This window comes from Myxine glutinosa, chromosome 4 (assembly GCF_964187855.1).
Source record: "Myxine glutinosa chromosome 4, kmMyxGlut1.1, whole genome shotgun sequence".
Taxonomy (NCBI): domain Eukaryota; kingdom Metazoa; phylum Chordata; class Myxini; order Myxiniformes; family Myxinidae; genus Myxine; species Myxine glutinosa.
In genome coordinates, this window is record NC_136264.1 from 96,028,864 (window position 1) to 96,053,525 (window position 24,662).

The 24,662-nt window shown below is 46.9% G+C and overlaps 1 protein-coding gene across 7 annotated transcripts in view; it reads right to left on the reverse strand.

Annotated features, from left to right (window-relative positions):
* BEND7 (BEN domain containing 7) overlaps positions 1-24,662 on the reverse strand; it is a 187,900-nt gene that overhangs the window by 94,866 nt on the left and 68,372 nt on the right. For 5 of the 7 annotated variants that reach the window (XM_078776190.1, XM_068113024.2, XM_068113025.2 and 2 more), the window contains one exon: positions 8,608-8,922. The exons of the other annotated variants lie outside the window; for them this stretch is intronic. In XM_078776190.1, the coding sequence (XP_078632316.1) occupies positions 8,608-8,922 (315 nt within the window). The remainder of the gene's footprint in view (positions 1-8,607; positions 8,923-24,662) is intronic. 7 annotated transcript variants of the gene reach the window in all.

A 24,662-nucleotide genomic window follows, 5' to 3' on the forward strand; every position in this document is an offset into this window, starting at 1 on the left:
TGTCATGGTGGACACTGTACAGTGACGCCATTATTGATCCAGGTGTGTAGACCAAAGTGTTGGAGGCTGTGATAAAATTAATAAGGTAGCAGGACACAGCTTCAACTGGTTGCGGGGGCAACTGTGCTGATATTTGGGACGCGGGGTTATGGGGATGTAGTTGTGTAGCCTGAGGGTCAAAGTGGTGCTGTGCATGTCCGAGGTGTGTGGACCATGTCTACTGGGTGAGTCTCCTGGTGGAGCATGGCTGTTGACTGAACCTTGGTGTGGTCAAGTGTGGGTGAGCACTGGGGGGCTGCAGTTCTGTAGTCGGACTGGGGGATGATGGGGAGGTGCAGGGGATGTGGCTGTAGGGATGCCACGCACTGCGACCGTGCCCCCCAGGGCCGAGGTTGTGTGTGCGGTAGTGTGTGTTGTGGCAGCAAGTGCTCACCACATTGGCCAGCTGGGGCTGCTGCAGCTGTGTTCCTCGCAGGGGGGCCTAAGGATGGATGGTGGGTCGCACCCTTATGGACACTCATGGGCCATGTTGGCGTTTTGACTGCTCACCTTGTCCCGGTGACCCTTGCACGGTAGAGGTGCAGAGCTGTCGTGGCCATAGGTAGTTGTGTAGTGATGATCACCGTTGGATGCGGATCCACATACCTGCCAGTGTAGTGGGGACAAAAGAGAAATTTGGAAGTATTTGGTAGGCCCAATGTGAAATTTTGGGAATTGTATGGGTGGATTGCACTTTGGACCGACCAACCTGCAACTACCTGCACTTGAGGTGAGTGTTTTAAGGAGTACTGTCCCAGGCTTCAGGACTTGCTTTGGAAATTGGGGACATGTAATTTGGAGTTGGGAGGCGGGTGAGAGTGATGACATGGCCGGTGAGGGGATGGAATGGGAGCCACACAGTGTCTTGTGGGTGGCGTATGTTTTTGTGTTGTGGTTATGTGTTTTGATGTGGTCGTGAGAGTGGAACCTGGAGAGTGAGTGATGATTATTGGAGATAATGAGGGGTGATACTTGTGCTTTTGGAAATGTGTGATGGTTTAAATGTGAACTGGGGGATTTCACATGTGGCAGGCCATGGCAAGCCTTGTAACACCTTTTACACCAAGAATTGTACTGAATTGTGCTGAGTTGTGTGGAGAATTGAATGGCAGCGGGGGAGGAAGTGTGTTTTGGGGTCTTGTGGGTGGGGAAGGTGTGTGTGTCCGCAGGTACAGAGCAAGCTCTGAGGAGCGATGCCTGCGGGCCCCCCTCTGCGGCAATTACCCCTGGCAGCCGGTGGTAACTGGAAATTGGAGCTCGTCGGTGGAGGGTCTGGTTGGGCGCCGCGGGGTGAGGAAGTCCCCCGGTGACCCGTGTTGCTGCGCGAAAGCAGGAGGCAAAGGAGCCTGGTGTGTGTGGAGACCCTCACCGGCGAGGTAACGGCGGAAAGGGGCTGTTGGGCTGTCACGGGGCCAAGAGGTAAAGGGGGGGGGGGGGGGCAATGAACTTGTAAGTCGGTTGACTTGTTTTTGGGACTGCGGGCACCACAGCCTGATGCGCCCCCACCATCTTTTTGTGCGGTACCTCCCCGCTGCCTAGTTGAGGAATGCACACACACGTGAATGACATCAATGTCATGGTCCTGCAGGGGGTGTATTGAAATAAGTGCTTTGTTGATTTTTGAAATGCCTTGATGACCTATGGAATGAGAATGAGTGGTTAAGGGGTCTGTGTTGCATGAATGTGGGCGAAATCCACCGAGCCGTGTCACTCACCTGTAACATCTGGACAGGGCCCGTGGAAATTTAGGGGGATGCATTGGGGATGGCCCCGCAGGTAAGGTTGTGTCTTGTGGCATCCACCAGGGGACGCGGTCTGTAGACCGGGGTATGTACAAAGGTTAGAGTTTTGAGTTTTGGAAAGATGGTTAAGTTTTGTGGTTAAGTTAGTGTTGTGTGTTGTTTGTTTCCTCCCTCCACAGGAACAACGAAGAAAATGTACATACTTGCATGATGGTTAAGGGGTTCAGCATGTTAAGGAAGTGTAGGTAGGTAGTCCGACTCACTTCCCACAGCCCTTCCTGATTTATTTCATAGGTTAATTAAGTGTGTGACAGTAAGTGTTAAGGCTGGAATGGTAGAGCCTACGGTGAACCTTGCAGGAGCTACGGTTCCAGGGGGGGGGGCTGTGTTATGAATTTGGTAGAGCAACATCTAGAGCTAGGTAGATCTGAATAGGTAGGTATTCGGCTGTCGTGACAGGGACTCTACATGTAATAAGTTCTTGATGTTTAGGCGTTTGTCGGGGGAAGATGTATGATTGTGGACCTACCTGGAGGTTCGAGTGTTAAATAGTGAGGGATTAAAGGTAACGCCCCTGTGAGTCTCACCTAGTAGTCAAACCTTTGTCCATTATGGCACTGCAAACCACATAAACATTAGTTAGGTCCTTAGCGCAACATTAAATAATTCCTTTCCCTGACAATGACTTCGGAATAAATGGACAGGAAACCAGGCCAAAAACACCGCCACAATTGGCCGCCACCGTTTACACCTCCAAGGCCTACAAACCTCGCCTGGCACGTGTTATAACACAAGGACCGCGGGGTCGGGGACGGGAGATGTCAGGAGTAGCATGCCGCAGAGGGCGTGACCTGGGCGAGCCGGCGAGTTGGGAGGCTATGATTGGCTGAGGAGTGCGCCAATGTGACGTCATCGGCCAGAGATATTAGCGACGGTCGGACGCCATTTCGTGGCAGTTCGCAACAGTTCGTGAGCAGTTCGCAACAGTTCGTGAGCAGTTCGCAACAGTTCGTGAGCAGTTCGCAACAGTTCGTGAGCAGTTCGCAACAGTTCGTGAGCAGTTCGCAACAGTTCGTGAGCAGTTCGCAACAGTTCGTGAGCAGTTCGGAGCAGTTCGTCGGAGTTGGCAGTTGGCACCGAACAGTTGGCACTTGGCTGCCAGCACTCCCAAAAGAGAGTCGAGTCAAGTGGAGTTCGCTTGCTTTGTGCAGCTTACGTTGAACCTTTGGTGCACGGACCTTGTGGAGATCGACCTCGTGTGGAGCCGCTGGCCTGCGTCGGACGCGTGGTGCTTGGAGCGAGGCCTTGTGGAACTTGGAGCGAGGGACCTCGTGGTGTGCGATCGGGGCTTGTGGAACTTGGAGCGAGGCCTTACATCGGGGCCGAAAGGAGCCGGGTGTTGGACGGCGGTCACCAAGACGACAAGGACGAGATAAGGCCGTACCCGCGAATACACTGTGCATAAACCAAAAAGACGTGTTATTTTCGTATTCACCTCCCTCGTATCGTGTTTGATATCTGTTGTGTCTGGGATCCCAATTTAGGCTTATTCGATTAATTAGTATTACCGGCGTGGGCTTTTTCACTGTCTTTACTTATAAATAATAAATCCTTATATTATTTTCTGTATATATCTGAACGCAGTTTTCCTGGGTGTTTCATTTTAGTAGATAAGGCGGCGGGCGGAGCTTTGCTGTGTCCGCCATTCCGCGCGTTTAACTTTGTGTTGAGCTTTAATCCGCCATTGAGTTTTCGCCTCGGGAGTGTAAAGTCTCGCAAATCGGCCATCCGTAACTGTGGTGTTAATCACGGTTGCGTAACAATATATATACACACAGACTTGGCATTTAATATGGAATATTTTTTTTGTGGGGGTGAACTTACTTTTCAAGATGTCTTAGAACCAAAAGGTCATTGGAATTATGTTGAAATTATTCCAGATTTTGTTAATGTGACCTTTAAAAGAAACAAAAACCACATTTGACATTTCGAAACAAATAAATTGATCCTTGAAAGTGACGTAAACTGATATCGAACTCAATTCATGGACAGTACTGTGTTAAACTTCTGTACGTTTTCCAGAAGTATCTCTTTATTTTGCACATTAGCCAAAAAATGTTTTTAACAAAAACAAAAGTTAAATTACGACTGGGATTACGGACAGTAAAATTACAGTTCAGTACTTCGGGTAACCCCCACGAGCATTCAGGAGAGCACGTACACGTTCAGGCATGCTGTGCACGAGATTTGCCAAGGTTTGGACAGGAATCGCTTGCCATGCAGTGACAATAGCCTGCTGCAATTCACGCACAGAGGTCGGCTGCTGGTCCAAGTGGTCGATTTGATGCGTCAATTCTGCCCACAAGTTCTCTATCGGATTCATATCCGGGGACATGGCAGGCCACTCCATATGCTCTACACCACGGTCAGCAAGAAAGTGTTGGATCATGCGGGCACGATGAGGCCATGCATTGTCATCTTGGAAGACAAAGTTTCCTCGAAAGGCTGCACGGGCAAATGGAAGCAATGTTTCTTCCAGAATGGCCCTGTACTTGAACTGGTTCAGGTTTCCATTCAGAACAACCAGGTCAGTTTTGCCCCCTGCATGAAAAGCAGCCCAAACGGTCACCCCACCACCTCCAGCTTGGACTCTTGGCACTATACAATCTTTGTTGTAGGCTTCATGCACTTGTCTGCGCACTCGGACGCGGCCATATTGACGATAGAACAGAAATCTAGACTTGTCACTGAAGATCACGTGATTCCAGTGTCCTGGCTGCCATTGACGGTGCTCTCTGGCCCACTGCAATCTGCGCTGGTGGTGTTGTCTGGTCAGGCGTGGCTTTCTCAGGGGACGCCTGGCACGATAGCCTGCTTGAACCAGTCGTTGGTTGACTAGCCTTCTGGATACAGGCTTTCTCAGGGGACGCCTGGCACGATAGCCTGCTTGAACCAGTCGTTGGTTGACTAGCCTTCTGGATACAGGCACAGTGGCACATGTGCCAGTTGCTGCCACTCAGCCCTAAGCCGATTAGCTGACTTGGTACGGCCATTGTGGGCTAACCGGTGCAGCTGGCGATCATCCCTCCTTGTGGTTCTGCGGGGACGTCCTGGCCTCAGTATTAGGGTAGGGACACCCCACTGAGCATTTCGGTTCAGGATCTTTGACACCTGACCTTGAGTGATGCCATACTGCCGAGCAATAGCACGCTGTTTCATGCCGTAATTTCGTAAAGCCACCACTCCATGACAAACAGCATTGTCGAGTTGACGGACCATCTCCAGAGGAAGCGGCAATAACTTTTGGAGACGTGCAGCAGTTGTTTTCCACTAATACAGAACGCAACAACCCTTGTTTTACCCGACTGTGAGGCCAATCATCAAATGCACCTGTCTGTACATTTTGCCACGCCACCTGTGATATAATCCTGTTGTTGACTTCTTGCTGCGACAGACAATCAGTGACATGGTTCTTTTAACAAATAAATCACCAAAGTGTAAAATAAACTCATCAGATTGATATACTGAGTTAAGAAAGTAAACCCAAGTCAAGAAAAAAAAAATATTCCATATTAAATGCCAAGTCTGTATATCTCTTCTCTCTATATTATAAAAAAAGTTTTTGTTTGTTTGTCTGCGCAAGCTAATCTCCTGAACAGGGAAAGATAGGAGGAAACCTCTAATACAAAAAATGTCAGGACGGGCACCGGGAAGGTTATAGGCTAGGTGGTGAGGCCGGTCGAGGCCGCGTCGGCCGAGCTGGGCCCATTTCACAATTAAAAGCTGAGCTGAATTATAGTAGTCATTCTTCTACGGCTGTGAGTAAAAGCTGAATTATAGTAGTAAATTAATTCAAAAAGAACCAAAAATGTCGGCACGGGCCCTGGGAAGGTTATAGGCTAGGTGGCGAGGAAGGTCGAAGCCGCATCGGCCGGGCTGGGCCCATTTCGCAATTAAAAGCTGAGCTGAATTATAGTAGTCAATCTTCTACGGCCGCAAGTAAAAGCTGAATTATCGTCGTAAATTCATTCAAAAATAACCCGGGCAACGCCGGGTGCTTTCAGCTGGTATATATATATAAAAGCCATTGGCCCCACAATAACATACAGAAACTCGCAATAGTCGGATTGTGCTGATGTAACTCGATTTTTGTGATTAATTCATTCCAAATGAGACACAGAAGCATCTGTTGTTCCTGACTGGAGCAATCCCATGTCAAACTCTGAAGCAGTCCTTTGCATATCACTACACAAGCCTGATAAACAGCTTTTGATGGCAGTATTTGTTTGTGGTCCAACATCGGTGAGATATTGTGATGACCCAGAAGGTGAGAGGAACCAGTTTTACCTTTCCACTCAGGTGTGTAGCAATCATTTTGACAGCCATGGAGAGAAAGAACTAGGGGCTTGCAGCCGATTCCCAGACAAATTGTCCCCGACGACCTCTCAGTCTTCAATTTGAGAGAGAGAAAAAAAAAGTGTGCTCTGTGCCAAAAATGCATGCAGAGAGTAGTCCAAGTACATGAGGAAGCCCCTCCTAATGGAGCTAATATTGTGAGCAATGAGGTCGTCGATGGCAAAGCTTTTGAAGACAGGAGAAGCACACTGGACTCATCTCTTCCCATAGAGACTGTAGGGTGCCCGAAGGCAGTGTCATGGACCCATTCAGTTCCTAATATAGATTGATGATCTCCCAATGCTCTGGGAAAACCCCTTTTTCCTCTTTGCAAATGATTCCACATGATGCAATCCAAGACCACATCCCACTAACAATCTAGCAGCTTTCATCCCCCTCCCTGCTGACGTGGAAATAATCAGATTCCGGTCGAATTGGAGCATGTCATTCAATTCAAGCAAATCTCACATTCTCACCATCACTACAGAGGAATCGTCAACCAAACACACTTATCTATTTACACAATCAACCAATGAAAGACGTCCAGTCTCTTAAACTTCTGAGCCTCAACATCAGCAATGACATCTCTTGGCCAGACCATATAATCAAAGTTGCAGGACTAAAAAACATCCGCAGACCAGGATGGATTGGGGAAATCTTACATCATGCAAAGCCCTTTCTTGGTAAATTTAAAGTTAACTGACAAAGCCTCTGTTGTATTCTCGGTGGAGTAATGCTCTCCCCTATATGGACTGGTTCCCCTACTTCGCATCAGTCTATCTTGGATGCTGCGGAATCCAAAGTTTTCAACCTCATTAGCATCACCCACAACGTGTCAGACAACCAGACCTGCTACCATAATCACAGGCAGCTTGGTGGCCTCTCTGTTTACTACCATTTCTTTACTGGTTTTGGCCTCTTATGCTTTCACCCCTATGTCCATATGAAGCCCTTCCAGATTGCATGCATTCTTCCAGAAAATCCCCTTCAAGTGTAACTCTCAAAATTCCAGACTCACACTCACCTTAACCCCTCTGTCCACTTGGGAAACCAACTCCTTGTTTGTTGTAGAATATAATTTTTATGAAATGATTTGCTGCTTTCCATTGACTGAGGGGCAAGGGATAGGAAAGAACTGTAACATGTGACATTCACTTTCCCTATTCACATGGACGTGCCCTTCTGAGAAGCGTGGCGCAAATTCCACTTTCTGTATTGGAGAAGCTAAAACATTCAGAAACGGAAAGCCGGCAGATGCTAGGCAATTGTGCATGCTCGATGCAAATACTACCAGGTTCGCAAACAAATGTCGACTTGGAACTTTATTAAGACAACTCACGCAAGCACCTAGACATAATGCTGAGGTTTCTTTTCTAGTTTTCTTTTCTTTACAGGAGTGAGGGTCATGGAACAGCAAAGTAGAACTGATAGTGGGCCAAACAGGAAAAGAGTAGAGGGAGGCGGGGAAGAAACCCAGCATGCAAAACGATTTAGTGAGAAAATGTTAATGGGGATAACAAAGATCATGCGTCAGAATTGGGGATTAACAGACATGGCAGTGCATTGCTTGCTTGAAAAACTTGAGGTAGACAGTACAGCCTCTGGAAGGTGGGCCCACAGAAGGGAGAAACAAGTATAAAACAGTTAAGGTGTGCAGTCCACCTGGATTTTGGAAGTCTCACCAGGAAGGGGTCACTGAAAGAACATACATCCTGGAGTTGCTGGGGGAGGTCAGAGGGAGCAATGTTGGAGAATAGAGAGTAAAAAACAGAGACCATGAACCTGCCTGTGTTGTAAGAGCTACTGACTGTGCTTCGGCATCATCACAGGAGATTCCAATAATTTCGATTCCACAGAATCCAGGAGACAGGGATGTCATGCTGAGGCACCAGCCCATAGGGGACAGCAGTACTCCATTGAGCTAAGGACAAAGGCCTTGTAGATTGTGAGTACCTTTGATTTTCCAAGGAAAGATTTGGATTGACCAAGGCGGCGCAGTTTGCAGCTGGCTCTGTTATGTAGTTGGCCCAGGACAGGACATGGCTGATGCTGAGGTCTAAAAGTTCAAGAGAATGAACCTCTTCCAGTGGATGACCAAGGAAGTAGGTGGGTTCTGATCTCCCTTGTGTTGATGGAAATGTTGATATTGCCAATATCAGCACACATGGACATGCTAAACATCGCAGTGATGAAAAAGTTAACAATGGAGCTCTTTACAGCTTAACCAAGTTTCATTCACAGAACAGTATATTACAAGTTGTGGTCACATGCTAGATTTGTAAATGCAACAAATGTTACCGATTCCTTTTTTAACTGTTAACTAACAATTAAAAGAAAATTGGTAATGAGGAAGGAAAAATAGATGGGGCAAACAAGAATGCAGAAAGATCAAAGTTAACCCTGCACTTCTTTGTATATCAGGTACACACACCTTGAGGGGCTGGGACTGCTGGTCCAGCTCCTTCCATGTTGTTTGGAGCAGGACTCCAAGAGTGCTCTTCCTCATCACATTCTTTAGGTTCCCAGACAAACGTGGGCACAGGTGATTCCAGGGGTGCTCCACAACCTATTTCAGCAGGAATGTCCGAACACCAGCACTGATCATCAAGCTCTGTTTTGATGTCTGCAACTGGAGGCCCGGCCAAACAAACACCTTCACTGTCATGTGAAGAAGCGAGAGGATCTTCATTTAGCGTGGCGTCTTGAGGTTCGCAGTCTGACGTTTCTTCCCAGCCATTTTCAGCAGCTTTAAAGGGAGAAAGGGGATTTCAAATTACACTAGAAACACCCACTCTCTATGGGAATGGCCAGGGGAGAGGATTGGGGAGGTAGGCTCATATGTATGTGCATATCTACATCGTTGAGTTACATTTGTATTCAAAGTCCTTTTCGCCTTAATTATAGATTTTCACACTCGCTTAGCTCATGATCATTTAGACTCGGCCATGGTACCATACTCATCAATACCTCCGCTACCGAAGGTAGACAAAGGTTACATTTTCACCTGTCTGTCTGTTTGTTTGTCTGTGAGCAGGATATCTCAAAAGGTTATGGACTGGTTTGGATGAAACTTGTGGGGCAGGTTGAGGGTGCAACAAGGATGAATTGATTTGATTTTGGTGAGGATCTGGATCCGGATCCGATAAGTTTTTAATATTTTAAAAGTGATTCTTCACCATTGATAGGTGGGGCCAAAAATGATATAAAGCACGGTAGTTCAAAAAATTATCAAAGAGTTGAGACAAAACTTGGTCGATGAATTGGGTCAGTGACAGGAACAAGCCGATTCGATTTTGGTTAACGTCCAGATACAGGTCTGTCCTATCGGTGGGATACAAAGTGTAAACTGTTTGGCCTAGTGGAGGGAGGTATGCGCTCTACCTCGTGCCATTTTTTTTTTTTTTTTGTATACAAGATCGAGGCTCGTGAAAGAGCTAACATTAATCACACAAAAAGACAAACCGACACACAAAACACAAAAAACAAGGGGAGCGGCAGACAAGATGGGGAGAGAGGGGGAAGGACACAAAAGAGAGGGGGAAGAGGGGGAAGGACACAAACACAACATTTGAGAGCAGGGACATCGGGAGGACTTGGGGGGAGGTGGGAGAGGAATAAAACATATGAACACTGCAAGGACTCTGGGGTGAATTACCGGGGGTAGAAAAGATCAAGGTTTTCGATGGGGGAAGATAAGAGATGGTGGTGAACAGCTGTTTTAAAGACCTGGAGGGAGGAGTGGGATTGAAGGGAGTGGGGGAGTTTGTTCCAGAGGCGGGAGAAAAGGGGAATGAAAGAGTGAAGGTGAGCAGAGAGCCTAGACTTTGGCAGTTTAACCATAAGAGGGTTGCAGGCAGATCTTGTGCGACCTGAAGGAATATTGGGGGGACAGAGCACAGAGAGAGCTGGGGGAGCAAGGCCGGAGAGGAGTCGGTAGAAGACAGAAAGACCACCAACCTGCCTGCGGTGAGTGAGTGAAAGGCCCTCGGTGTTGACTACATCGCAGGAGATTCCAATGATTCTGAAAGCTTTGGCCTCAACAGCGTGAAGCCGAGCAAGGTGTGAGGCAGGAGCACCAGCCCAGAGGGGGGAACAGTATTCCATTGAGCTGCGGATGAAAGCCTTGTATGTGGTGAGGAGCTCAGGTGTGCCAAGGAAGGACTTCGCACGCCGGAGGATGCCCAGTCGGTGACTGGCTTTGGAGGCCAGCTTGGAAATGTGGTTTTCCCAAGAAAGATCATGGCAGATAGTGAGACCCAAAAGCTTGAGCGACAGAACTTATTGGAGAGGATTGTTGAGAAAGTAGATGGGAGGGTTGTCCAGTCGGTCCTTTCGGAGAGACATTGTAAGAGTGTGAGATTTGTCAGGATTGAAAGACATGTTCCACTTGTTTGACCAGTCTGTGATTTTGTCCAGGTCTGCAGAGAGTGAGGAGGCTGCAGACTGCCGATCTGAGGGATGAGGAATGGAGCGACAGAGAGTAGAGTCGTCAGCAAAGAGATAGAGAGGATTTTCAAGAGAGTCAGAGAGATCATTGATGAAGACCAGAAAAAGCACAGGGCCCAGAACACTACCTTGGGGAACTCCAGCCTGAACAGGAAGAGGAGATGAGAGAAACCCATTCAGGGCCACACGTTGACTACGACCAGAGAGGAAGTCCGCCAGCCATGCGTGGAGATTTCCATGGATACCAAAGGAGGAGAGTTTGATGAGCAGAGCAGGGTGCCAGACCGTATCGAAGGCACGTGAAATGTCAAGGGAGACAGCTCTAATTTCCTGTTTGGCGTTGAGGACCTCCATCCATTGTTGAGAAAGCAGAAGCAGCATGTCCAGAGTAGAGTGACCAGGTCTGAAACCAAATTGATGATCAGAGATCAAGCCATTGGAGAAGAGGAAAGATTTAATATCTGAAGCAATGATGGATTAGCTGATGGACTTTGATGATAATCGGGAGAAGGCTGATTGGTCTGTAGTTGCTGGGATCTGTTTTTGCACCTTTTTTGTGCAAACCAGTGATGTTGGCTGATTTCCAAGCAGATGGCAGATGACCTTGAGCAAAAGAGAGGGTGAAGAGAACAGAAAGAGGGAGTGAAAGAGCAGAAGAACATGATTTTAGGACCCGTGGGCTGATGCCGTCAGGTCCAGTTGCAGAATCAGAGTCGAGGGTTGACAGAAACTTTTCCACCTTGTCAGGAGGAAAGGACACAGAGTCCAGGAGCAGCTGGGTACGACTGGGTACGGTGGGTACAGAGAGGGATGGGTTTGGGACACAAGATTTAGAGGCAAACACAGAGTTGAGGCATTCAGCTTTTTCACGTGCGGAGTCAGCCGTTAAGCCGTTTGAGGTGAGGGAGGGGATGGAGGGGATGGAGGGGGAAAAACACCAGAAACAGATTTGACCAGACGCCACCAGGATTTGGAAGAGGGAGACAGATAAGAGAGTTCGGTCTTGAGAATGGTGAGATATTGTTTCCTGGCTCTCCTGAGGGTGGACACACACTTGTTTCGGGCTTTGTGAAAGGAAATGAGATTTCCTTCCGTTGGATTTGCTTTCCAGGAGACGAAAGCAAGTTGTTTCAGGGCAACAGCCTCACCACAAGATTCCATGGACGGGAGGAAGGGTATGACAACTGAAGACGAGATGGTATAAATCTGTGCATGAGAGAGAGCAATTTACTTTGAAAGAATTCCCAGGATGAGTTGATGTCAGAGGCGGTAGAGATGGGAGACCAGTCCAGATGATTGATGGCTGCTTGAAGACCGTGCCAGTTGGCCTGAGTGAAATGCCAGACTCGTCGACGCTGAGGAGGCTCTCTTCTTATTCGACGCTGAGGAGGCTCCCTTAGGAGGTTATTGTTACTACAAACACCCTAAAAACTAGAAACTCCCGCTCTCTTTAGGAGCAGTCTGAGGTACGGGGGAAGGATGAAGGTGAGGCAAATATATTTTGTACCATGGCTAATAATCCCCCTTGTCTGTAGCAGGGGTCAGTAAACCACTTGTACTGTGGCCCATGCACAGGTGAACGTCATACTCACCTTCACCTCACAGAGGGGCATGGGGTATATATTTATGTGACTATGACCTGACCCTGGGTACAACCAACACATATGCAATTTAATTTATTACGCTGTATAACAGGAACACAAACAAGCGTTACGCCTAGGTCCCCCGTCGGGGAAGTGATGTGAGTTGACAAAGTGGAAGACGCAGAAAACATGCTATATGATATGATATTTCGCTCACAAGGTTCAGACATACATGGAGGCGGCCATCTTGGATTTTGACGTGGCGACCCAATTTTCAATAGCGTTCTTCCTTATGCCTAGATACACCCACACACCAGATTAGAAGTTGGTACTTCGCTTATTTTTCAAGATATTCCGCTCACAAGGTTCAGACATACATGGCGGCGGCCATCTTGGATTTTGACGTGGCGACCCAATTTTCAATAGTGTTCTTCCTTGTGCCTAGATACACCCAAACACCAGATTAGAAGTTGGTACTTCGCTTATTTTTCAAGATATTTCGCTCACAAGGTTCAGACACTTATATGGTGGCGGCCATCTTGGATTTTGACGTGGCGACCCAATTTACAATAGCGTTCTTCCTGATGCCGAGATACACTCACAGACCAAATTATAAGTTGGTACTTCGCTTATTTTTCAAGATATTCATCTCACAAGGTTCAGACATACATGGCGGCGGCCATCTTGGATTTTGACGTGGCGACCCAATTTTAAACAGCGTTCTTGCTTGTGCCCAGATACACCCACACAAAAAATTAGAAGTTGGTACTTCGCTTATTTTTCAAAATATTCATCTCAAGGTTCAGACATACATGGCCGGCCATCTTTGATTTTGACGTGGCGACCCAATTTTCAATAGCGTTCTTCCTTATGCCGAGAGACACCCACACACCAGATTAGAAGTTGGTATTTCGCTTATTTTTCAAGATATTCAGCTCACAAGGTTCAGACATACATGGCATCAGACATACATGGCGGCGGCCATCTTGGATTTTGACGTGGGTTGCACCCACACCAAATTCGAATGCGGTCCTTCGCTTATGCACGCATGCACGCCCGCATGCACGGACGGACACACGGACGGAGGGGAAAACCATAGTTCCCCTTTCGCTCCGCTGTGTGACGGGGGACAATAACATGGATGAACACTATAAAAGGTGCTGATAGTGGCTGGACATATGCACACCTGCTCCACTATACATAGATTGTTAATAACGTTATTATTTTGTAATAACTTTAATAGCCGGAGAAGCCGGTGTTGGCAATAACCGCGTACGTATTATGTCGAAAACCAGATTATGCCTTGGCTTGAGAATTCCGAAGCTCAATGGAGGCCGCCATCTTGCGGATGTGGAAGTATGCATAACAAATTGAAAAACGTTCAAAAGGAGTTTCTTTCTCCCGCCTTCGTTTGATTCACAATCTTATGCACCTCCAATTTATTATTAAAATACTTAAAGAGTAAGACCAACCTCGGCCCGCACGGGCCTGGTTATCTTCAACGAAAAGCGTCACCAAACACCGGAACCAATGAGATTCGAGCATTTGAAAAAATATTTCTAAAACCAAATCGCTCAATGGAGGCCGCCATCGACCGGATGCGGAAGTTTGCATAAAACAATTGCGAAAAAGTTCAATAGGAGTTTGTTTCACCCATCTTTCTTTGATTCACAATCTAATACACCTCTAAGTTGTAATTAAAATACGTTAAGACCAACCTTATCTTCAACGAAAATCGTCACCAAACACCGGAACCAATGAGATTCGAGCATTTGAAAAATATTTTTTAAAAGCTTATTACGCGTTTCGGAGGGTGAAAACGGCGTCAAATATTCTAAAATTGACGAAGAATTATTTTTTAGAAATCTCGCGGCCGTAGGGGATAGTTTTTCACGGCCAGAAATTATTTGTATCTATTGAATTTAACTTAAATAAAATTAATTGAATTAATTTAACTTAAAAATTATTTGTATCTGTTGAATTTAACTTAAATAAAATAAAAGTATTGGCATTGTTTCTTATTGAGCGACGAGGTAGTTGAAAGTATGATTGACTGAGATAAATACAATTACAAGAAGAATGTCTCCCTCTTGTATAGTAGCTATCCATAACCGTTTGGTTTCTCTCATTAACACAATCATCAAAGATAACGAGGTTCTTTTTTGATTTATCTAAATCTTGGGGTGAAGGTATATCATCCATATTATCATATCATTATCATATCATCCATATAAGCGGTTTACATAAAGAAAGAAAGCTCGGTTTGATTAACGACAGTCACACATTGCCGTCGCAACGGCGCTATCGTCTGATCTGTCGGCACTGATCTTACTGCAAACTAACTTCTTCTGGTGGAGGAAGCTGCCGTGCCCGGAGAGAACCAATCCTGACGGCGACTGAAGTTAGAAGTCGACACACATACTGTGAAAACGTATATTAAGCCCAGTTAGAATTTCTTAAAATAGGCCCTATGCTAGCACATCGTATAGTTACTTCCTTAAGCTTCTTGTGACATTTATTGTACTACTGTGTTCAAAAAGTATCCGACCTTTATTTTTCGTGTGTAAAAAAAAAGAAGCTAGGGAGGCGTTGATTGGTGCACGTATGTAGGCGATCCTAATGCGCAATTGTGAATTTTTTCCCACCTGCAGAAGCTGTCATTCGACGGCAGACCGCCGATGAGTGAGGACATGTAAGTGAGTGCCGTCGGATTTTCGTTTTTGACAAAATGACGGAAAAACTTGAACAACGCTACTGCATCAAATTTTGTGTAAAGGTTGGCGATTCCCAAGTGGAAACGATCCGCAAGATTCAACACCGTTCATTCCATTATGAAGGAGGATTTGGGCTTCAGGAGAATCTCAGCGAAGTTCGTACCAAAGCTGCTCACGATTGAGCAGAAGCAACTCCGTTTGGAGATCGCACAGGACATGCTGGAGACTGTGAACAGCGATGCCAGCTTCCTCAACACAGTGATCACTGGCGATGAGTCCTGGGTTTATGGGTACGACCCAGACACCAAGTTGCAGTTTTGATGCAAGTTTGATGAAACACAAAATTTGATGCAGTAGCGTTGTTCAAGTTTTTCCGTCATTTTGTCAAAAACGAAAATCCGACGGCGCTCACTTACATGTCCTCACTCATCGGCGGTCTGCCATCGAATGACAGCTTCTGCAGGCGGGAAAAAATTCATGCGTGCGCATTAGGATCGCCTACATACGTGCACCAATCAACGCCTCCCTAGCTTCTTTTTTTTTACGCACGAAAAATAAAGGTCGGATACTTTTTGAACACACTACGTATGTAGGTATTGGGGAGGACTGTCTGCTCTTCTCTTTTACCAAGTCTTACCAGGTACGGTACCTACACCGACCTACTATCAACTACCTAACCTACTGATGCCATCGTGATGGGTAAAATAGTGGCAAGAGGCTTTGGCTTCGCCGGCTCATTGCGGCTTTGCAGTCGGGTACTAGTATTATTATGGCATTGTCATAATTATTGTGCCATTATCAATGGACGGAATTAAAAAATTGGTGGCGAAAATAAATTTTACTTCCGGTATGTGTGTGGACCAGCAACCATTAGCTGAGACACTGCCCAAATGCAAATACATCCAATGTCCACCAGATTTTCCCCAGATGAGTATTAAACAATGCTAGTGATCGTGAGGAATGGGTTTATGCATTGAATAAAGATCACAATTGGGACATAAGGGTGTCGGGGGGCAATAATGCCCATCACACTTAAAACCATGTCTGGGAGAAACCACATATGAGACCCTAAGACACCAGTGATAAACAATTTATTTATGGCTCACATATAATCTAATGGCCAGAAAAAAAAAAATCTGACAGGAAATGGGATACATCATTCATGCATAAAGACTTGTATAAGGACCTTTATTAGCTAAAGATTATTGTGGCATAGCTGGAGGCCTAGCAAGTAGAAACGGCTCAGTTCCTTTAGTCTGTGGGTGTGAGAGAGTGGAGGGGAGTGGGGTGGGGGGGGGGGGGGGGAGGGGGTTGTTGCAAATGGAGCGACCTCAAAGCAAGCCTCGGCAATAACACAAACCCAGTAAACATACTAAAATACGCCATTTGGTGTCTGTCTGTCTGTCTGTCTGTCTGATGAATTTTTGACCACCAATACATTCTGTCGTTACTTATCCAATATCAACCAAACTTTACAGGATGACTGAGGGTTACACAATGAAGGTTGTAGCGCATTCATTTGCACCCCTCCACAAGGGGGTTTTTCCCGCCATTGCCGTCAATGGGTTTGCATGTTGAGGTGTATATCACTGTTAACTTTGCTTTATCGTGGCGTTTTTCCAATGCCGCTTCGAATAACAAACCTAACGATAAGAGCATAATATTAATGTTATTACAAAACAATATTAATACCAATAATATCCCACCTCCCCAAGGGGTTTTTCCTCCTTGAACAAACATCGAGTCAACGTTTATAAATAGCTTATCATGGCGTTTCCATGGGAGCAACGGCCTAACGGCCTTTACCAGAGGTAAAAATATTATAAACCACAAACATGTATGATTAGGTTTTTAAACAGTCACTAATGCTGTTTATAACGCTAAACAAAGAAATTTGGAGGAATCCCGACATCCTTGAGGTAAGTTTTACTTCCAGAACTGAGCGAAGATCTACAGTACTCTATATACCCCACAGGGTTGGGTTAACAATATGGCCCTTCCATGCGCTAAAGTGGCGTTTTTCGTGGCGGCCTTTTGAAACTTGCTCCTGCTGTTTAAGACAAAACTGAAAGAGAGGAAGCCCGGGTTGTGCTCATTTACCAAGCTGCTAGCTAGTGCTTGCCAAACCAGCCATTCCTTAACGGTTTTGAATGGAGTGTTTGCTCGAATGCTCGACCATAATCTATATACCCCAAAGAGGAATGACCTTTCCTGCTGCTCCCATAGTGAGATGGTGTACTAGTATACATACACACACATATATATATATATATATATATATATATATATATATATATATATATATATATATATATATATATATATATATATATATATATATATATATATATATACAGTAATCCCTCGTTTATCGCGGGGGTTACGTTCCAGAACCCCCCGCGATAGACGAAAATCCGCGAAGTAGCGACCATATTTTTATTTTATTATTTATATATATTTTAAAGCTTTATGACCCTCCCCACACTCTTATTAACCTTTCCCACACTCTTATTAACCTTTCTCACACTCTTATTAACCTTTCCCATACTCTTATAAACACTTCCTATACTCTTAAACACTTTTTACACTCTTAAACATACGTAATTTTAACAACATATAAAATTCTAATGGCTACTCACCATTGAAGATACTGTAGCGACCCAAGCAAGACCAGCATCAGAATCTCCTTGCTCCAGCCGGTGACGTCACCGGCGGGGATCCCCGGCGTCAGAGTGGCTGGTCACGTGACCGCCAAAGCGTGCCGCGCGTGCAGGTATAATCAGCTACACCTGTTGATCACGTGACCGCCGAAGCACGCCACGCTTGAGAGGCGTGGCTTTCGGTTTCGGTTTCTGGTTGTGTTTTATAATGCAGCCCGATAAAGGGGCTTTTCAGTGTTCCCGAGTTGGTTTTGAGAATAAATATCTTCTCGGACGAGTTTGTGTCTTGCCCGTCATTTCGTCCGTATCAAGCAAGAGCCCCGGCTCTTCAATACTACAACTTGCGTGATGAAGATGATGATGAATTAGCTGTGCAGTACTGATGACGATGAAGGTGATGACGATGATGAATGTACTGCACAGCCAGAAAGAGCATTACAGTTACCCATTACGTGGGTAACTAGAGCAAGTGGAAGCTGCCGCATCTGCGTTTTCCATACGCACGACTCTTTGTCTACCCTTCTACTGTACACTATGTACAGTATTTTATTTCTTGTAATATGTTTTAATGACTGTATTTTTATTTTTTTACGTTTTTTAATTTTTTAGGCTAGAAAATGCTTATTTTACCACAAAAATATTTAAAATAATAGCATATAAAAATACATTTATACCGCAAAATCCCGCGATATAGCGAAAAATCCGCGATATAATTTTACATATACTAGCGAGAAAAACCCGCGATGTACCGAAGCCGCGAAAAGTGAACCGCGATATAGCGAGGGATGACTGTATATATATATATATATATATATATATATATATATACAGTATATATATATATATATATATATATATATATATATATATATATATATATATATATATATATATATATATATATATAGTTGTGGATATGAGAATGTTTTTTTTATTTTTTTTGTTGTGGTAAAATGTTGTTGTAAAAGGTTGTTGTAAAATATCACCCCTCCTCCCTCCGTTGTGGTTGTATAAAGGCCAAAGGGCGTTCCCGTAGTTAGTCCATAAAAACATACATGCAGGACACGATATATCCTTTCTTTTGACAGTTATATCCTTATTATGTGTATTAGCGTAAGGCTGTGTCTTCCATTAATTGAAATACTCCATTGCACCAGTGAAAGAGATAGATTCCCTTCCATTCCCCCCTTTCCGTCAATTGCAATTCGAAGCGCCTTCCGCATTTTGGTCGGTTTTTCCCTTCATCCGCCATTGACCACGAGGCAGGGTTGGGGGAAGGAAGGCGTTTCCCCACCTCGTCAGAGAGGGGAGGAGTGAGCCAGCCCCACTCGACCAACCATGAGCCAGGGGTTTGGCTGGAGAGGGCGGAGGAAGAACTTTTGGGGGAGGTTCGCCAAGGTTGAGGGGCGGGGCCTATATAACCCACAGCGCGACGCTCCCCGAGGGAGTCGAGCTTGGAAGCAGAAACGGAGATGCACTTTTGAGCCGAGACAAGGAGGGTCACAAAGAGCTGAGTTGGTCGTCAGTGGTTGCGTTCAGTGGTTGCGTTCAGTGGTTGCGTTCAGTGATTGCGTTGAGGGGTTGCGTTGGAGACGGAGTGGTTGGACCAAACAAAAGAAGAGAGGAGAGAACCCGTCACGCCAGACCCCCCACCAGCGCGTCGGCTCTGACCGTGATCCGACCCGTGATCCCACGCACACGACAGGATCGGAGGCATCAGCGGCCGTCGAGGTCCCGCCCGACGTCCCGTGCAGGATCAAGCTCCAGCCAGCTCCGTGCCGTCCTCCCCCTCCAGCCACGCACCGTCTTCCAGCCAATCCACTCTGCAATTCCCCGTGTGAGTCGTCTTTGTTTGTTCTGTCCTGGGGTTAATTAAGTCTATAACGATAAGCTAGTACTTCCCTGTGTCACCTGCGTCTTATGTGCTTGTAAATAAACGTCACTGCTTTCTTTTTGCTTGTGTGTAAATAGTAAATAAATGTAGTAGTATTTCAAACCTTTCTTGGCCTTCGTTTTCCTCTTTACATTGCGTCGTTTTTGTCTTTTCCCTCATTGAGCAGCTAGGGTGCGATACGGCCAAAGTTCTGGGTGAATCGGGTGAGTCAGGGATCCTGTAACGGTCGCGGAAATACCAAACCGCTCGGTAACTCACATCTTAATCCGCGATCGGTAACAATTGGTGTCGAGGAGTGAGATTCGGACCCGAAGCGCGCTTCACGCGCTCAAAATTATAAAGAACCGAAATTTGTTTGTTTTAAAAAAAAAAAACCCGAATTTTGAAATCGCGCCATGGCTGTTCAAGGCGACGGGATGCCGGTGGGAGAGATAGACGGGGTGGAATCGACCCAGGACCTCGGGGAAATGTATGTGGAGGAAAGGGAGGAGAAAAATGGCAATGTGGTTGCGGGAGTATCGGACGCGCAAAGTGGCGTCCTCACGCACGTGGGTGTAGCGGCACCAAATTTTGCCGCGACCGTAGCAGCGCCGTTGGTGGATTTGAACCTTTTTTTTATACAAATGAAGGCCCTTATGGCCCAGAATAGTGAGCAAATGAGGGACGAAGCGAGGGCTCAGAGTGAGCAATTGGGGGTAATGGGAAACCAAATGGGGGTAATGAGGGACGAAGCGAGGGCTCAGAGTGAGCAATTGGGGGTAATGGGAAACCAAATGGGGGTAATGAGGGACGAAGCGAGGGGTACCGGTGAGGGATTAGAAAAGAAATTTGAGGGATTAGACAAGAAATTTGAGGGGTTAGACAATGGGATAGAAGGGGTGAAACATGGGTTAACGGGGGTGGAAAACAGAATGGCTGCCCAGGAGAATCAGTTAGAGGGGGTGAAAAATGGGTTAATGGGGTTAGAAAATAGGATGGAGGACAAATTGCGGGAAATAGGGGAACAATCCGCCCGGGAAATCGAACAGATGGGGAACCAGATGGAGGAAATACGACGAGGGGTGAGTGAGGAGGTAAAGCGAGGTGAAAAGCGTATAGAGGAAGAGGTGAGAAATAATACGGCAAAGTTACAAGGGGGAATAGAAGATCTGACGGAGGAGGTGGAACAGCTGACAGAGGGACAAACGAAATTAGTGGAGCAGGTTCAAAGGAACACTGCAGTACTCGGAGGGTTAAAGGCGACACAAAAAGAAATTAAAAACGAATTAATAGCGACACAGAGGCAATGTCAGATGGTACGGGAGGAACTGACAATGAGGGTGGACGAGGTGACAGAGATAATGGAGACAAAGGACCGGCAGGTGAGGATGCACATAGAGACGGTCACGGTAGCCCTAGAGGACGAACTTGAGGAGACGCACCGAGAAATAAAAGAGGTTAAACAAAAACTAGAGGAAGTGGAAGAAGAGGTGAGTGAAATTAAGAAGGGACGGACAGAAACTAAGAGAGAAATCCAGGAGGAGGTAATGGAATATGTACAAGGTCTGTGTTCAAATCATGATGAGGTGCTCACTAACCAAATAAAAAGTTTGCAGGTGGCAAAGGAGGTGCGGAGACGAAGTACGGAGGTGAGTGGCAATGTATATGATGTGAAGAAAGCTTCAGTCGGCTTGGGGATTGGTTTGGATCCGGGTGTTCGTGAAAGGCCGTTGGTGAAGTATGTGACAGGTCAGGTGTGCGAAAAAAGAGGTGTGCGAGAATGTCTGACCATGGGGTGTGTGAGGAAAAAGTGCACGCCGAGGAGTGAGTGTGCCGTCAAGAGTGAGTTGGTCGAAGCGCGTGTGCGAGGGAGCACAGGGAAGCGCGGTGGGGTGAGTGTTACGGAGGAAGTAACGAAAAAGTGTGCGCGAGAAAGGTGTGTAACGGACGGGTGCATGAGGAAAGAGTGTGCTGTCGAGAGTAAGGGTGAGTGCGCGGTCAAGAATGGAGGTGAGAGTAGTGAGAGTGAAACGGAGCGTGAGTTGGTTATGACAGGTGAGCGAGGATGTACACCTGGAATGGAAGGATGCACACCTGGAATGGTAGAGCGTGTGTGGGAAGGCACATTTGAGTTGGTCGTGAGGCACGCGGTTGGGTGTGCGGGTGAGAGCACACCTGTGATCGTCACAAAGGAGGTGACCGAGAAAGGGGCGCGAAGAGGTGTGTTGGTGAGGTGTGCGAGCGACGAATGTGTGCCAAGGTGTTCGGTGGTCAGGTGTGTGACCAAGTCGGTGAGCGGAATGAGTGTACCGAGGTGTGTTAGAGAAGGTACGACCAAGAGCATGGAAACGGCTGCATGTATGAGCACGAAAGGGGTAGCGTATGCTTGTAAGCATCCAGGTGAGGCGTCGACGATAACCGGGTTAAAGGTTAGAACGACTTATAGCCGACTCGGGCCCTCGGTGCGTGCCGGGCTTCGCGTGCCGCGAGAACCAGCGGGGATCCGAACCACGGCGGTTTCGAAAGAACTGCCGTGCGCGATCCACGCTGGGCCTCGCGTGGAACGGCCGCGTCCGGGCTCCACTAGACGGAGCGGGCCGCCCGATAGGAAGGGTCGTCATGGCGACCACTTTCTATTGAGACGTGCCGGCAGGTCGAGATCGGGACATTGGATGGCTCCACGCCGAGGTGGTGCGTGGGATCTCGGCCCGGGTAAGCCCCCATCCCTGCCACGAATGCGGGACGTATCCAGCCGCTGGCACAAAAGAACCCGCGTTCATGGCTCGGCTGTACGAAGCCGAGCTTTCGAAGGAAATTGGCGCACCGAGAGGATGTAATAAGTAGACGGGTGATGGTGATAGTGATAGTGATAGTGATTTAAAACGAAATTTAGAAAAGTGAATAGCTTTGGCAGTAAATGGAAAATTTTTGAATTGTTGGATTTGGACGAGCGAAATTGGTAGTGAGACCCCCGATGTGGTGGGATGGCAAATCCACCATCCCTCACAGGTGGGGGCAAAGGAGCAATAGATTATGGGGTGTATGGCAGTGAAAACTAGCCCGGGTGGGTTAGGTTATGTGGATGGGGCCCGAGGATCCGGAGGACGGACCCGGGTAGCCCAGTGCCAGAGGGCACCGAGTGGGGTGACAGAGCCAGGAGGGGCCTGCCCCAGTTAGATAGGTTAGGGTGAGGAGCTAGGTAAGCTCGGGTGGCAACTACAGTGGTGGAGGTGTGCAGGTGGGTAGACCTGCTGGGAGAGTTACACGTCGCAGCCCAGAAATTGTGCGAGGGCACCGGGAGATGAATCGGGGGAGTGAGACCCCAAATTGAGAAGCACCACAGTTTGGGCAATGGGAATTGGTTTTTAGAACCCATAGTGTAAGTGGCCAATGGATTGGCAGGGAAAGACCCCGGGTAGTGTAAAGTGTGTTAATGTCATTTAGAGGATAGTTAGGATGAAGGATCTCCTCGCACCATCTGCATCCACTCGCCTGAGGTGACAGGTACTCCACACCATGCCATGGTTTAATTATTTTTATGATGCAAATGTTTGGATTGTGGGACGCATCATGACGTGGGTGTGACATTGTGCTTTGATGTTCCATCTCTGCCTCCTTATGAGGATTGATGATGAATTTGGTGATGGCAAATTTTGAAGTAGAGGGATTGTGGAGACGAATTTGGTATAGGGGAAATATGGGGAAGACGTGACAGTAGTGACGAATTGGTAATGTGTAGGTTTTGTACATATGGGGTAAGGGCAAGGGTGGGCTAGGTAACAGGGGGGTGACGTACGGTAGGGACGAGCTTTCTCACTTCGCCCTCCGTACGCATTTCGCCTTGCATTGCCTTTTTGACGTGTACCCTTGTGACCTTACCCCTCGCTCAATTGTCTTTCTTTTGTCTCCCACATGACCTGTGCGCCGTTGGGCGCCGAGGGGAGCGTGCGTGGGTCGGCCATTGTGCGCCCGAAATTCCCAGAACCAGCTGTCTGCATCGATGCACCACATTATGGACCACATGCCTGTGGCCGAGCACCACTTATGGACCCCATGGGTTGGGGCATGGCCCCTCTGCTGGAACCGGCCATGAGGGCCCGAAATCTTGCTGGCGGACCTTGGCCACAGGGCACCGATGCCCCCCAGGTGAACCACACTAGTCGGCTCTGTGGGCCATAAATAAAATAAATGAGAAGGACACATTGGGCACACTTTATTGCAAATAGGCCGCCAGTAAGCAAAGCAAAAGAGAATGACAACATCTGGAAGACAAATAATAATAACCAGCAGAGGGAGCCGAAGAGCAAGAGATCACCTGCAGGGTTAGGGGTTGTTGGTTTATTTTTATGGAACACTGATGAACTATGGTGACTGCACCGATTGGTGCTTGGGTGTGTATTGGTGCGTTTTTGGGTGCTTTTAATGGTGCGTCGATGCAGAGCAGACTGTCTCCCCCCAGAAAGAACAATTACAGGTCCTGGGTTAGTTTTGTAAATAAAATTAGCGTCAGTGTAAATAATGCTTCCCACCGTCAGTGTGTAGTTTGAAGACCATTCCGCAATTCGGTTAACTGTGGGCGTAAGTCTGTTAGGTAGGGTGCAATGGAGCAGCGGGACACATTTATTTATGTTTTAAAACTGTCGCACTCAGGGTCAGGTTAAAAGTAGAGGGAACTACACCTACGTGCCACACTAAGGTAAAAGTAATAGGCCCGGGACGTGCCTAAGGGGAGGAGGGTGCAGTGTTGTGGATATGAGAATGTTTTTTTAATTTTTTTGTTGTGGTAAAATGTTGTTGTAAAAGGTTGTTGTAAAATATCACCCCTCCTCCCTCCGTTGTGGTTGTATAAAGGTCAAAGGGCGTTCCCGTAGTTAGTCCATAAAAACATACATGCAGGACACGATATATCCTTTCTTTTGACAGTTATATCCTTATTATGTGTATTAGCGTAAGGCTGTGTCTTCCATTAATTGAAATACTCCATTGCACCAGTGAAAGAGATAGATTCCCTTCCATTCCCCCCTTTCCGTCAATTGCAATTCGAAGCGCCTTCCGCATTTTGGTCGGTTTTTCCCTTCATCCGCCATTGACCACGAGGCAGGGTTGGGGGAAGGAAGGCGTTTCCCCACCTCGTCAGAGAGGGGAGGAGTGAGCCAGCCCCACTCGACCAACCATGAGCCAGGGGTTTGGCTGGAGAGGGCGGAGGAAGA